This window comes from Microcebus murinus, chromosome 25 (assembly GCF_040939455.1).
Source record: "Microcebus murinus isolate Inina chromosome 25, M.murinus_Inina_mat1.0, whole genome shotgun sequence".
Taxonomy (NCBI): Eukaryota; Metazoa; Chordata; class Mammalia; order Primates; family Cheirogaleidae; genus Microcebus; species Microcebus murinus.
Genome location: NC_134128.1, coordinates 17,574,028 through 17,589,271, shown reverse-complemented (window position 1 = coordinate 17,589,271; position 15,244 = coordinate 17,574,028). Strand labels below are relative to the sequence as shown.

Here is a 15,244-nt window from a genome sequence, read left to right as displayed (position 1 = left end):
TAAAAACAACAAAAAACAGGTAACATAAGATGACATAAAAGTATTATAGATATATAATACTGAAGATATATTAGTTTCAAATAATCAGATCCAGTAGGCATAGAGGGTTGTTCAAAAAGTTTTAAAAACTCTGACATTCTTAAAGTGAAGAATCTTCTGAAACACTAATGGCGTGTAATGATGGTGTGAAGGATGCAGCAAAACCAACATCCAATAAAACAAAAAGCTTCCTTTATGTTTAATAGATTATTCTCAGCTCATTTCAGGGAGCAGTGTTTGGCAAGCTTCAACGCTTTCCCAAAGGGCTGAAGCAGCAGTTTGCAATTAGACAGAACCCAACCATGTCCAGGTGTCGTAGCCAAGATACTGCAATTCTGCTCAAAGATATATTTACACTCTACATGAGGTGGTATGTTGCTCTCCTGGGAGAAAAACTCTGTTTTATGAAATTCACAGACTTCCATGGTATACATACTCCCGCCATGGCAGATTTTCAAGCTACCAGCACGATGTCACCAAACATGAAACTGGAGAGAGCTGTGTAGTACGCACCAGTCCACAGTGTTAGCATCATGCCCATACAATAGGTGTAAATAATCTCAAACTCAGAGACTGGAGTATAGTATACATAATTAGGAAGTGAGGAATTTTGAGTATCAATTACCTTTTTTTTTTTTTTTTTTTTTTTTACTCTGGTGGGATTCGAGCCCACATCAATTACCTTTTTAAGATCATTTATTTCATGTTTAATAATGGCTGTGTTTAAACAAGAACAACTGGCTCTCCCAAGCCAATGTGAGCTGACTCTAGCAAAGCACTGATGCCAGGTACCCAGAAATGTGTAGATGGGCACAATTTTCATACCACCCAGTCTTAAATACCAGTTGAATATTTGCCTAATTTTTCGAAGAAGCCTTCAGCCCCTGTACCTGAACATAGAATTTGATGTTCAAGACTATGAAGGATCAACTCCTCCATCACAAAGCTGGCATTCATTACAAGTTAGAGGCAAAGTCTATAGAATTAGATCTAGAGAAAATACCATGTAGTGTTTGGCAGGACTTTCAGCAGAAAGAGAGTTGTGTTGTGTTGCTCTTCAGGATCCTTTGGAGATAATACACATTTTCTCTAAACTCCCCACTCATCTGTCCCCAAATAGAAAGCCCCACTGTAGACCTCCAGTCTGAAGTTGCAAGTTACAGAAAAATATCATTTATAATTAATGTAATTCTAAGACACTAGAGGTTTATTTTTTTATCCCACAACAGGAACAGAGAACCATATCTATCAGATAAATGTTGGTGATGAATGAAAACTAACTATTAGCTTTCACTAAGACATCAAGAGAGCCCCTGGAAAGGAGAGTGCCACAGGTCTGGGGCAAGCTGCTCCCAATTCTTATTCTCTAATGTAAAGAAGACAGGAGCACAAATTCCTTACATTTTAATTGGTGTGCAGCAGCCTTTTTCTGTGCACTCTGTAGGTGTCAGTTTATGAGCTGTCAGTTTGCATACATGGAATAAAAAGCTCCCTGGCTAACACAAAAACTGAAAATAAAGTAGCAGTTAGAGTAATTTCATCTGTAGGATTCTTGGCCATGGAATAGTAATGAAGAAAGATGATCTGACTGAGAATGCATTCAAAAGGAACAGTATATAAATAAGAAAAGCTCTAATGGAAAACTATGAAAATCTCAATGTTCTAAAGCACTGGGAGACAGAAATCTAATCCTATTTAAATAAGAAAACAGTGCTAAAAGGCCAGATTTTGTGTCCATGTAAGTCTATAGTCACTTTCCTTCTTCCTTGCAGTTGGATTGATCAGACATCTACAGAACACATCTGTTGTCTGTGTAGCCTTCAGACTGGGCCACGATTCCAGGACTTTCCAGGCCTGGCTTAATCTATAACTCCCTGAGTTATTGAGGTCAACCTCAGGATTATAAATCAAGAAAGTCTATGAAAATAAAAACTCTTGTTCACATTTTGCAATTAAAGAAAAGTTAAAAGGATGGGATTCATAACACAGGATAACTACTTTTTGAAAAGTCAAGTGGCTGTGCGGTATGTTTTCAATTTTAAACCATCATCTTGATATGTTTAGGGGTTTAATTTATGGAACAATCAAGCAATCTTTATATTTAACATTAAATGCCCGAATATTATAAATCATCTTAGACGAACATTTATGGGAGAGTTTCAGTGCAACTTCTGAACAACTTGTCACTTTTATTGTATAGCGATGATTTGTAAAAAATGATATGCTAAAGCAATCCTAGAGTATAATTTAGAGACACAAAAACAACTGTCAAGAGACAGCCAGAGACTACATTTAATGAACTCTTTACAGACTGAAGTAATAAGTATTAAATTAATCAACACAGCTTAATTGAAGGTCTATTTGTAACATTTTTTATTAGACTTGTTATTAACGAACCTTTAAATGCTACCACTAACTTGAGCTCTGTGTTAAATTTAAATAATGAACCATTGTTCACACACACACAAAAAGAACAAACAGTGCTTTAACAGCCCTTTGTCTCATTGGGGCTTTTACTCTTATGCATAACTAAGATACAGACATGTCCCTCCTTCCTCCCAACAGTTATTTACACAGTTGGCAAGATATCATCTTTAAGACTACTAAAATGGTCTGCAATACCTCTAGTAAAATCCTTAACAAAGTAAAAATGTAGTAGCTGGAAATTATACACGAATTTTGGGTGACCTCAAAGATAATGTTTTCAAATTTGTGCTTTCAGTACTTTTTAGTCTACTTATTTTTAGAGACAGAGGTCTCGCTGTGTTGGCCAGGCTGGACTCAAGCAATCCTCCCGCCTCAGGCTCATGAGTAGCTGGGACTACAGTGTTCACCAACACACCGGCTTTTTGTATTTTTTTTGTTACTCTCGCGCTCATGTATATTTAGAAGCAGCTCTGATTTATGCTGGTCAAGACTTACCTGAACATGTCGCCCAAGCCCTTGAGCATTCCTTTCTTGGCTTTCATTTTATCCTTCTCCTTATCTCTCTCTTTCTTCCTCTCTTTTCCAGTTTTGTCCTTTTTCCTATCGGTCCTGTCACCTTTCTCTTGGTTTCCGTTCATGTGTCTCTCCAGAGAGTGGGAGGGTTGATCGCTGGCCGTGGACACTGACTCTCTCCCTGATCTTGAACTTTCTTCGGTGTCTTCTTCCACTTGGAAGGAAAGAGGGAGGAAAGAAAAAAAAAAAAAAACAGGAACACAGTGAACCAAAGCAACAAAAATAAAGAAACTAAAATACGTGTGAGGACTTTACTTTCTCATATTTTTTCTGCAGTATGGCCTTATTACCATCAACACAATGGCAATGCTGTTTAATTCTGGGTGGAGCTGGAATGCACTATATGATGTCAATCCCTCCCATGCATGTGTGTGTTCCTCTGTGAACACGGTGTACCAAGCAAGGGCAAAAGAGAAGCAGCGCTCTGGCTGGACGCTGCTGCATGCACACCACCACCCTTCAGGCTACAGATCGCGCGCTGCTGGGGGCGCCCAGCATGGCCTCCTTACATGGGGCAGACCTCGAAGGGTCCTGTGTGCTATCTTTGCAAAGTGAAAAGAAAGAAAAGAAGGAACCCCTGCCCAAGAACTTACTTTATTCTTGGGTAAGGATAAGGTAGACACACTCTGGCCCCTCATTAATTTGCTAACCTATACCAAAGTCAGAACAAAGGTTTCTCTCCTCAGGCTCCCAAATATATGTCCCACCTATGATTTCTGCACACAGAAGAGTGCATTTTTTGGCTTAAAGCTACAACAGATCTTCAAAGCCTCTGTAACTTTTCTTTGCACAAGGCAAACATCAGAAGTGAAGCCTACTATATGTCCTGATCCTAAACAATTTTGCATGCCCATCTGCACCATGACAGCTGAACAGAGGGGGGTGGAGCCAGTAAATCAATAACTGCACTCCTCCGGACTCTGCAGATAAACGACCTACCTAGTGATAACAACGTTCCATTCCTTGAACCAACACTTAGTGAGCACATGGTCTGATGGTACTTCATTACCTCCAACTTTCTGCATTTGCAAGAATTACGAGTAACTAAAGTAGGCTTCCACCCACCAAAAGAACTTTAAGAATTTCTCTGTTAAGAAGCACAGATGCACATATTATTAATACCACCCATTCTCAGAAATCTTTTCTGAGATAAGTCACCTAACGTCCTCCAGATACAGCAAGAATGATTGGGGCTTCAGGTTACTCCTTGAATTCTGAGGTCAATTTTCTTTTTCCAGCATCAACAAAGAAAGTATAGATCAATGTTGTTGAGCTTATTGTAACACAGAACTAAACAGAACAATTATGTCTTTTCCCAATCTTTTGAAAAGAACTGACCCCCAAGTCAAGTTCATCTACCTTCAAGTAAAATTCATCCTCATCTCTCCAACAGCAAGGGACACTTGAATTAGCAACACACAATACCCAGGATTTAAGAAGAGTGGCTGAAACAATCCCAATCTCTCAGTTTTCTGCTATGAAACCCTTACAAATCTGAAAGGTGACTATATGAAATAATGGCATAGCCATGACCATGTAATATAGTTTTTTAAAAATTGTAAGACTCTAGAACTGGCAGGCAATCTTATCAATGACTTTAGAAAGGCCGACCTCCCTCTGTACTGGGGTTTATTTAATTGTGAGTCACCCTCCTCTAAAGGACTTTGTGGCTTTTAGGAAATTTGCTTTTTTTCCTATCAATTAATATTAATATATAAATACTAATTGTGCAGGTTGGTTAGAGGAAGCCATTTACAACTTTCAGATCAACATAGTTAATGAAAGTCCATAGTCTTACCAATACTGCTGAGTGAAGGCTGTGATTTTTTTTGTGTGGTATTACACAGAGCAGGGAAAGAATATCCTGGCACCTCGCCCAAGGGCTTGCTAATTATGCATAGCCTTTTCAAAGGAGAGCTCCCCAAAAGAATGTAAATAAAGCATAAGCAAGACTGCAGCACCTTACCTAGTACCCTTGAACAAGGCTGTGTTCTGTCTGCTTGCAAACCACTACTTTAACCTTTGAGATAATTGACCAGACCATTACAAAACAATTTTCACAAGTTCTTGCAAGCTGTAAAACCTAAGTCTGTTGGTATACCCACGCCAGATAACTAGATGCTAATGAATTTTCTACAATTCCTACATGGAAACCCCCTTTCATCTCTATTTTCATGGCTCTATATATTTTTATTATTGCACTTCTCAGATGATATCTCCAACATGTTTCTCTCCATTTCTTTAAGCTCATAAATGAGGACGGCCAGGCAGACAGCAGGTGCTCAGAAATGGCTGTGGAATTGCAAGACTATTGGTAAAACCTGACTCATGACTTTATCCCAACGGAACTTCTACCCAGTTTCTAGGTACCACCATTCTCTGTCTTCAGAAAAATGCCTACACTCCTCTGACCAAGCCCAACAAGACAGGCCACAGCCAAACCACAGTAACACCAGGGGTGCCCACAGTACTTGATATAGCTCTAGTTGGTTTCTGCTATATTTTAGCCTATTATTGTTAGCGCTGTATGTATCATCTAATGGATTTTATGACCCTCGACAATGTCTGAAACTATAAACAAAACAATGAGCTCCATAAATGTAAATGACTTAGTCTTTTGCAGCAATCATTATCATAAATCATGAATGGAAGTATCAGTAGCGATTCTGTTAGTTTTCTGCCTAATAGTTTTGGCAGAAGTTCAAGGGGCATATGTCTGATCTTGGCTCGGTAACAGAAGAAGGAAGTGCCTTCACAACTCACTATATGCTGAAGTCATATTTGTTGCCAATTCTGTTCATAGTCACAATAATTTTCTGGTGTATGTAATGCAACTTATTTTCTAAATTGGGTGACATAAAGTTAGTATCAAATCATTTATTAACTTCAGGTTTTTATAACCTCATTTTATAAAATCAAAACCCCTACCCTCAGTTTTCTGCCTCAAGCAAGTGGACTGTTTAAAATGATAGTTGCACATTTGAGAATTATTTTTGCTTGTTCTGAACATTCTAATTTAGATAATATATTATCACAGAAAATCTTCTGGGGGTGTACTGATTTAACTAATCTCTTTGAATGCCAACTAATTAAAAATATTTAGCAATATGTAGTTTAATATGTACAAACATAAGATGTTCTTTTAGGGTATTGCACTATATATGCTTCAAACTTTGAAATTAATCAATAGAGAAAAATAAGAATCTCTCACTTTACCCTGCCTTTATGCAGAAATACTGTGGTTTTTAAAAGCTCAAATAAATTGGTTATACATGCTTAATTTTTGAAAACTATGTATATTTTTAAGGTTACTGATACATTAAGCCATATTTCAAGTTTTAAAACCAATCTTTGTATATTTAATACTAGCTATATAAGGTACATAAGAATTTTTATTCCCTTAAACTAAGAAAATGCAAAATACTCATATAATTTTTCAAAGTACTAGCAATAATATATTAGCCTGATCTATTATGTTCATATAGTGAATTATAATGCAAAACTAATCATAAACCTATACTTAGTTTACTATTTTAAATGCTATATAAATTTTGATTTTTTTTCTCTTTAATTCTGCTCAATTTTACAGATTATTTGCTTTCTTTTTGGAGGTAGCTTGCACAAAGAAAGATAGTTATCTCCTTCCAAATAAATAGAAATTTCTATTTTTGACAACATTTCTGCCTGTTTGAACCTGCTCTGTGCACCAAACAAACTATTAGTTACTTTATCATGTGATTACCTATAAAGACGGGTACTTTCAAGTTTCCTTTTTTAAAGAAGGTATAGCATGAAGCTGCTCATTTCTCTTTAATGCAGAACAGTCATTCTGCAATTAAGACATACCTAATTACCATGTTTTCAACAGATGCAAATGTAGCTCAATTAAAATTCTACTCCATGTTACAAATTAAGCTACTCAATTCTGAAAGGTATCATGTAAGGACTGGGTCACCAAGAAGTTTGGAAAAGATCAGGCATTTCCGTGTTAATGATTATAGAGGAAATGACTTGGAGTATTAATTGAAGCTCAAAGTTCTATGGCTTCTGCCCTTAAATAAAATACTTCTGTTTAGTCATTACAAACATTTTACTACCAAAAGTTGATATCTAAGCCACGTGGTCATTAGAGTCCTTTATTTTTTTTGTATTAAGAAGCAATGCTAATATTAATACTGTAATGATCTCTGTTGGTTGCTTGTCCAAAATCTATTTCTTACCTCCTTCTTCCTAATGGAACTCTGTGTTTAGGAATGCAACCTAGCTCTAAGACATGAACTCACGTGGATGCCATAACCCTGTCGACTTGTTAGTCCAAGATTATTAGACCAAGAATGGCCTAATCACACTGAATGGACATATCCCATGCTTGGGGAGATGGCCTCTGTTGGCCATGAAAAGAAAGTAAAAAGCCACTGAGCCCTGGAAATACCCTGTAGATAGCTGAATTGTGGATAGTAGAGTGGAAGGAATAGAAAGATGCTATTTCTTTGATGACACCACTAGACTGCAGAATGAATAATCCCTGAAGCTGCCCAACTGTAGAACTCAGTTACGTAGGACAATGCATTCCTGATGATTTGGGTTGGTTTGAGTTGAGCTTTCTATTAAATGTAACAGAAAGCATACCAATAGGTACATTTTATAAATCAAACTTCAGAACAGCGGTGGAATATCTACAGCGTTATTTTTTGCAAGTGTAAGAGTTAGCAGTTAATGTCATCATCTTAGCCAGCTTGGACAATTTCACTAGATTTAAATGATTTGTCCAGATTTGCTACTGGATTTAAATGATTTATTCAGATTTGCTACTAGATTTAAGTGACTTGTTCAATAGGTATTAACAGAGGTACACGAAGCTAAAAAAACACTACTTCTTATTTAAAACTCAACCAGTACCCTCCCCTCTGAAGGCCCAAGTAGTACCTTTGCTAAATATTTGAGTAAATGACTAAATGATTGAACAAACAGCCAACAATACGAAGAACTGCCCTTTATTGCTCCATATTTATGAAGAACTACCCTAGAATTAGGAATACTTAATGATAGAAACATAGATCGAATTTATGGCAATTTATAATCGACTTGGAAAGACAAAGAACAAGTGCAAAAATTCTACACAGGGTGACCCTGTCTTCACAAGCTACCTTCTTAAACCTTAAAGTAAGTTAAAATGAGACATGAGTAATGAAAAATTTCACTGGATTTAGTAAAACCACTAACCACTAGCAATTTTTATTTATTAACATTAGGTAAAAATACAACGCAACAAAAGCAAATGAGGACCTGACTCCCAGGCCTGCAAAATCCGGCATAGGAATTGAGAATGTTGGGGACATAAATATTATCTTTATTTCTTATTTTAGTTGAATATTTTGACTTTGGAAGAGGAGGAAGGATGTAGGAAATGAACAGCTAGTGATACAGATGGTGTCGAATAACAGGATCTGTCGTTCTGGACTATGACTTTTAACATTAGAATGATGAGCTCTTGGCAGTAGGATAACTTCACTTTTTCTGAATACCAAAAAAATTAACTGCACACCCCATACACACAAAGCTGGCATGAAACAGGAAGACTTCAGAGCGTTTATACTAATATGTGGGGTGGGAATACCAAGTGCTATGAAGAAGAACCAACAGTATGATTTTGAATGGAGAGCAGAGAAAAAGCTCTCAGGGAGTCAGGTGACATATATTACTGGTACTACAGAGGGGGTTTCAGCAGCTGGAGAAAGTTCAAACAGATGACTCCTCAGACACTCTAAAAACAGGTTTATTTCATTTAAAAAAAAAAAATCTCTCAGTCTATGGGGGTGGAGGGACAAAAATAATAGGATCACTCTTTCCATGTCATTACCAAAAGGCATTCTTTGCTTTTACTTCTCTTTAGCCCAATCCCCCCTAAATGAAGCAAGTAAAATGCTCCCAAAGATAACGTTAGAATGTCACCTCCTTGTCCGAAGATAATGCTACAGGACAGGCACAATAAGGGTCACATCCTCAGTTTTCTTAACCTTTGCAAATTTGTTTTTGGCGTCCGATTGATTTTAACGTTCAGATCATGGCCCACAATGGAGGCTGTTTTCTGTCTATGGGGACAATTTACAGGAAAGCTGACAGCATTTAAAAAAAAAAAATTGACCAAATAGATGGTTTATACAACCAAAACGAGAACACTCGTAGCTCTATTGGAGAAACTGCCACTAAAAACTTTATTTCAATCAGGAGGAAGCTTGATGTCAAATGTATGTGTGAGCCACACACAAAACATTACTTATGGAATCAAAGAAAGAGATTCCAGGCCACTGCTCAGACTCTTTTAAGTGAAAAAACAAACAAAACAAAAATAACATAAAAATGTAAAAGTGTGATAAAATAGTGCACGGCTAGCAATACTCTATTTTGCCTTATTTTTTTTTTTTCCTCTCTCTCTCTAGAAATCAGTATGTCTGTCCCCAGAAGTCAGCATTCTTAACTGCCAAGAAATATAATTTATACTGGGGGATCCACAAGAATATTCTGATATTAAAAAACATACCTTATACTAAGAAGTCTCAGCTGCATTCTATATCAACAGTTGGGGCTTTAGAAAAACTAGATTGTTCAGGAAAAAATTCTTGAAGGAGGAATATGACAGTCAAATATACACATGTTAGAAAGTAGGGGAAAGTTACTGGGGAGAAAGAAGATGCCTCACGGAGAATGTGCTGTGTGGGCAAGGATGAGCACAGACATTTGACGGCTTCTGAGAATAAGAACATGATTGCAGAGCTTACTGGGAAAATCTGGAGACAAGAGGACCAGTTAGGAGATTCTAACAATAACTTCAGATCTTAAATAATGAGGGCCCAGGATAGACTGGAAAGAAGGGGTGAAATTAGATTTCACAAGAGAAAATAGTAAGATGATGATGTCGAGTTTCTGAGCCTGGAAGTACTAATGAGAGAGATCACATCATCTTCATCCATCTTTATACACGAGATGCTGAGCCTGTAGACGCAGTTCCTTTCCTCTGGCACGGCCAACCATCATTACCCACGTGGATCACTCATGCCTGTCCCAGAGCGGATCTCCTTGCCACCAAGACTGCTACTTGCTGTCCCATCCTCTACCCTGTGGCCCCAACAAGCACATCTTTTACTTGAAATGCTTCAGATGCTTTTTAAGGTCCTTAGGGTGAAATGTAAATAATAGAAAATAGGCTGCCTGTCATCTGCTCTCTGTCTCCATCTGAAACCTCATTCTTCACTACGCTCTCCTCTGCCCCATACACAGCAACCTAATAGAGCTCGGAAGTGTCGCAGTCCACAGAGGGACCCCATTCCTTATGTTCCATGTGTCCCCATGCACCCACTCGAAGACCCTCCAGCAACAGCAGGCAACATAAGCAATACCCCTTCTGGGAACCCTTCTCCTGGCCTCTCCCTCCAATTGCATATAGGCTGGGCACCCCCTATTTGGTGCCATGCTAGCCCATTGACTACAATGGCACTTGGCCATATGGCTTAGCAGGGCCTGGTTTACCCACTGGGTTGAATCACCCCTGAGCTCTTGAGAACTCGCAGCCTACATAACAGATTTTAGGTGCCCCAACTCATTAATATGCACTTAACTACATTAGTTTTAGTGTAATGGACTTTCCCATTTGAAAGTTTGTTTAATATTCAGGAAAAAAGCACAGGCCTAAGAATCAGAAGATATATATTCTAAGATTCAGTTCCTAACTGTGAGCTTGGTCAAATATTTAAATACTTTTTCCTCTACAAAATGGTTAGGAATGAGGATTCTATAATTCAAATACTAACCCTAACCTTAAAAATTCAGGTGTGATTTTTCATTGCTTAAGTTGCTTTTTCCTAGGAAAAGAAATTTTAGGAATAGCTGTGGCTACTTCCTATACACAACACCCACAGTGTACTCAGAAACTTCCTAATTAACCACAGCTTCCTAAAATTAACCACAGCTACTTTTCTAAAACTGCAGGTTTAAATACACAGATTGGTATACAATGATAGGATTTGGTTATTCTTCTTACTACCATTTCAGAATGAATATTTTTATAGGTCAACTTTAATTACCCATTAAAATGAACTAACCAAATGAGAAATAATTGACAAAGTACGCTGACTTTCAAACCTAATCCTGAATTGTTTCACAAATTTACTACAAATCTAATGGGTTATGATAAAATTAGACTTAGTTTGTGTTATTTTTGCTCAAACAGGTGATGAAAGGTGGCTAGATGTGGGAAAATGCTGAGAGCAGAAAATCTGAGATACCAAATGCAGTATGCTATTTTGTAGCTAATAAAAACAACAACAGAGTTTCCCTGGAAGCTCTCATATTAGCTGACTTAATAATGTAAATTAGCCTCTTCGAATCTCACATTGCAACCTAAATCATGCATATTTTAGAGCAATGCTTTTCTTTAATCTCCTAATAAGAGCGCTGTAAGAAAGTACACAAGCTACTCAAAAGCAATGTCTCCAATGCTGCAAGCCATAAAGATTTTCACATTTAAAATTCTGAACTTGATCTATCTTTAAAATCAATAGGTACAATTAACAGATGTTTGGTTTTGGCGTGTTTCACCTCCTCAACCTCAACAAAGAATTGATAACAGGGCTTACAATTTCTGGCCATTTTTAATTACAAAAAATGGGATTATATATATTAACAAAAAAAAAAAAAAAGCAATGTTATTGCATTTTCTTGGTAGCAACAGAAACTGATTTATCACAGGGGCTGTAGCAGTGGCTTGCTGAGAGCCAGGCTGGGTATGCAATTTGCATAGAAGAGGGAGCAGATTGTAGATGCCCTGACCTGTCAAACACAGGTAGGGCCTCAGAGATAATGGGTCCCAGAATACAAAGCTCCATCCTGATCCAGACAGACACACACAACACGGAGAGGCCAGATGGATTAAATGAGAGACAAAAACGCTGGCTTCTGCCATCTCCACAGGAAGAACGTAAGTGTTACAGAAGATGACAGATACCAGATACCACATGGATCCCACCCCAGTCTCCTGGCCCCATTGTTGTGCCCGTGCCATGATTTCAACGCTGCTCAGAAGAGGCAAGACTGTTCAGTGCCATGAAATACAGTCGCTGGGGAGGTGCTCGGCCCAGATGACAAGAGCAGTCAACCATGCCTGTCCTACGTGCCTTACTTGTAAAGAGGAAAAGTGCTACATGATGCTAGAAAGGGAGAGAATGGAGCAGCACAGGGAATGCCCTGGTTCCTCACCAGCCTCCATCTCACCACTGGCATCTCAATGACAGCCCACTCTCTACCTCAGTGTCTGCAGGGTGTACCGTATTCTTATGAAATGTCCTGGGTAACAAAAAGACTGTCTTCCCAGATAATGGTCCTCCTTTCTGATCCATATCTAATGGGGATATGGCAGCTCAATTTCAATAGGCAGCTGTATCCGAGTCATACCACAGTGCAGGAAAGGACCCCCTGCCCCCCAGTCCTACAGAACAAAGACAACGGAGAAAACTGGACACACAGCCAGAAGACGCACTGCTTAGGGACAGGCCCGCAAAGGCAAGGATGCATGAGCACGGCCACAGCAAGAAAAAGTGTGCAGACCACGCCACGAAAGCACATAAGCCAGACTTCTAAAAGGATGGCGTTAAGGAAATTGAAGGAAGGGCTAGCTGAGCTGGACTTCTTCCTCACAACTGGAGGCACAGAACACCTCTTTGTTTCTAATGGTACATGTCTCTATGGTACAGAAAGGAGAGTCCTAATTACCACCAGTAGTAATGCCACATTTGACAGACATTTTTTTGTAAGAAAAATCTAAGAGTTTGCTGAGGCACTGAAGGTCTAGTACCTGCAAGGTCCAGTGTGGGAGACAACAGGTACAGCTAAATGACACCACCACCAGGAATCCTGCGTAGGACAGTCTCTCCCCTGAAACATACACTGGTGGTGGTTATGCAGGAGCTCACTCATCCACTCATTTATTCCACAAACATTCACGGAATCCTGATTTGCCAAGCTCTGTGCTTGGTAACACAGATGTGGTGGTGTCCCCCTTCCTGAGCCTCACAGCAGGTGAGGGGTTTGCAGGTCGGATATAGGTAGGCAAGCGAATGGGGACGTAGAATCACGGCATGTTAAAACTAGAAAGGCCCTTGGAAACCATCTAAACCAGTGGTCCCCAACCCTTTTAGCACCAGGGACAGTTTTCGTGGAAGACGATTTTTCCACAGCCTTAACAGGGGCGGGTAGGGATAGTTTCAGGATGATTCAAGCACATTACATCTGGTGTGCACTTTATTTGTATTATTATTACATTGTAATATAAAATGAAATAATTATACAACTCACCATAGGTTGGGGACCCCTGATCTAAACTGTGTAAGCCTGAACTTTTACAACTTTCTCCTAAAAACTACAAGCCAACCTTCCAAAGACTAAAATTTACAAAGAATCTCAAATGTATAAAAGTGATTAAAAAACAACTGTGGAGGAGGGTGAGGGGTGACACTAGTAGCATTCTCCACACCCTAATCCCACTGAGGTCCCTTCTCCTAACCAGAGGTCACAACACACAATCTGAAAATCAATGTTCTATCTACCATTATCTCAATCTTCCATTTTACAAATGACGAAATTAAATCTCAAGCAGTTTAAGTGATTTGACCAAAATCTCAATTGCTTAGAAGAATGTGGACTAGGATCCAAGTCATCTGAATCCCACTTCCGGGCTCATTCCATCCTGCTGGTACAATTTCAACAATCCAAACTGGAAAAAAAATAATAAAATTTATAACAGTTGCCTTTTCTTAGCCATATGGGAAGTTCAGTAGACTGGTCTACAAAAAAGTAATGAAAGCAGGACTTCTGAAAACTAAGGCATTTGATAGTTGCAGGTATAGTGTGTTTTGGGGCCAGTGTATTTCCCAGGTCTTGCCTACAACTTAACCTTTGGATCACAAATTATAATTTATCTATTTATACTTGCTTTTTCTCTTGACTAGAGCTAAGTATTATTTTTTTTTTAAAGAGACGGGTCTCACTCTGTCCCTAGGTTGGAATGCAGGAACGTGATCAGCATTCACTGCAGCTTCAAACTCCTAGGTTCAAGCTCTCCTCCAAGCCTTAGCCTCCTGAGTAGCTGGGACTACAGCTGCGCACCACGCCTGGCTAATTTTTTTCATTTTCTCTAGAGACGGGAACTCGCTATGTTGCTCAAGATGGTCTTGAACTCCTGGTCTCAAGTGATCCTCCTGCCTCGGCCTTCCAAAGGGTTGAGATTACAGGCATGAGCCAGCATGCGTGACCAGTAAATTTTAACATACTGTTATTTACCATTAAAAATCTGTTCTTTCTCACTAAAAAAAGGAAACTAACTTTATATAGAGACAAAACCAGATGTCCATATCAGTGGGACACTCTGGAGTCTGTCTCAACAGAATTAAAAAATATACCTTGTAGTCGTATGTATTCCATCTCCTGTTGCACATGAAATGAGTGACATATTATGAGAGAAAACTGCATTTTATAAGGGAACTTAACATTTTAACCAGAACAAGAAAAAAATTCAGAAGCATCATAAAATGCAAAGGCTGAAAAAAACCTATATCAAGGGCTGTATATCAATATACAGCAAAGACGGAGAGAAGAAAGATCTGTAAGTACAGTGATCAGAATGGCAAGGAACCATTATTATTATGGGAGAAAACTCAACAGGGCTGAAAGTTCATATGACTCAGGATCTTGGAAACCAAGGTTGGCAGCAAAAACAGGAAATATGTTCTTCATTTGGCAAGAAGAGGCTGCATATATTTGAAATCACTGGCTGATCACATTGGAAAAACTGTCCTGATTTAGATGGAGAATTAAGCGGAGGTGGGAAGAAGTGTAGCAACCTTCTCCCTAAGTTTTGCTTTGCATATTGCACTACGTCAGAAATGCTTATCTTCCCAAAAACATTATATGTTACAGTCAAAAACTATGTATTTTGCTTTAAATCTTCTCAGAATATGATTTTTTAAATTGAACATTCTTCTTTCCCTCTTCTTTAAGTATATGTGATAGAAGGGGTCCACCTCAATGTTCAATTACAAGTAATTTACAATCCACATAAATTATCTCTGGTCTCTGCTTTAACTTCACACTGTGGTGCTTCCAACTTTTCCTACAACAGTTAAATGCATAGAGTCACATTTGAGGTTAAAAAAAC

At 38.5% G+C, this 15,244-nt stretch overlaps 1 protein-coding gene across 20 annotated transcripts in view; it reads right to left on the bottom strand.

Moving 5' to 3' along the window:
* Window positions 1–15,244, bottom strand: part of PARD3 (par-3 family cell polarity regulator) — a 575,331-nt gene that overhangs the window by 171,900 nt on the left and 388,187 nt on the right. For all 20 annotated transcript variants that reach the window (XM_075997631.1, XM_075997634.1, XM_075997636.1 and 17 more), the window contains one exon: window positions 2,962–3,193. In XM_075997631.1, the coding sequence (XP_075853746.1) occupies window positions 2,962–3,193 (232 nt within the window). The remainder of the gene's footprint in view (window positions 1–2,961; window positions 3,194–15,244) is intronic.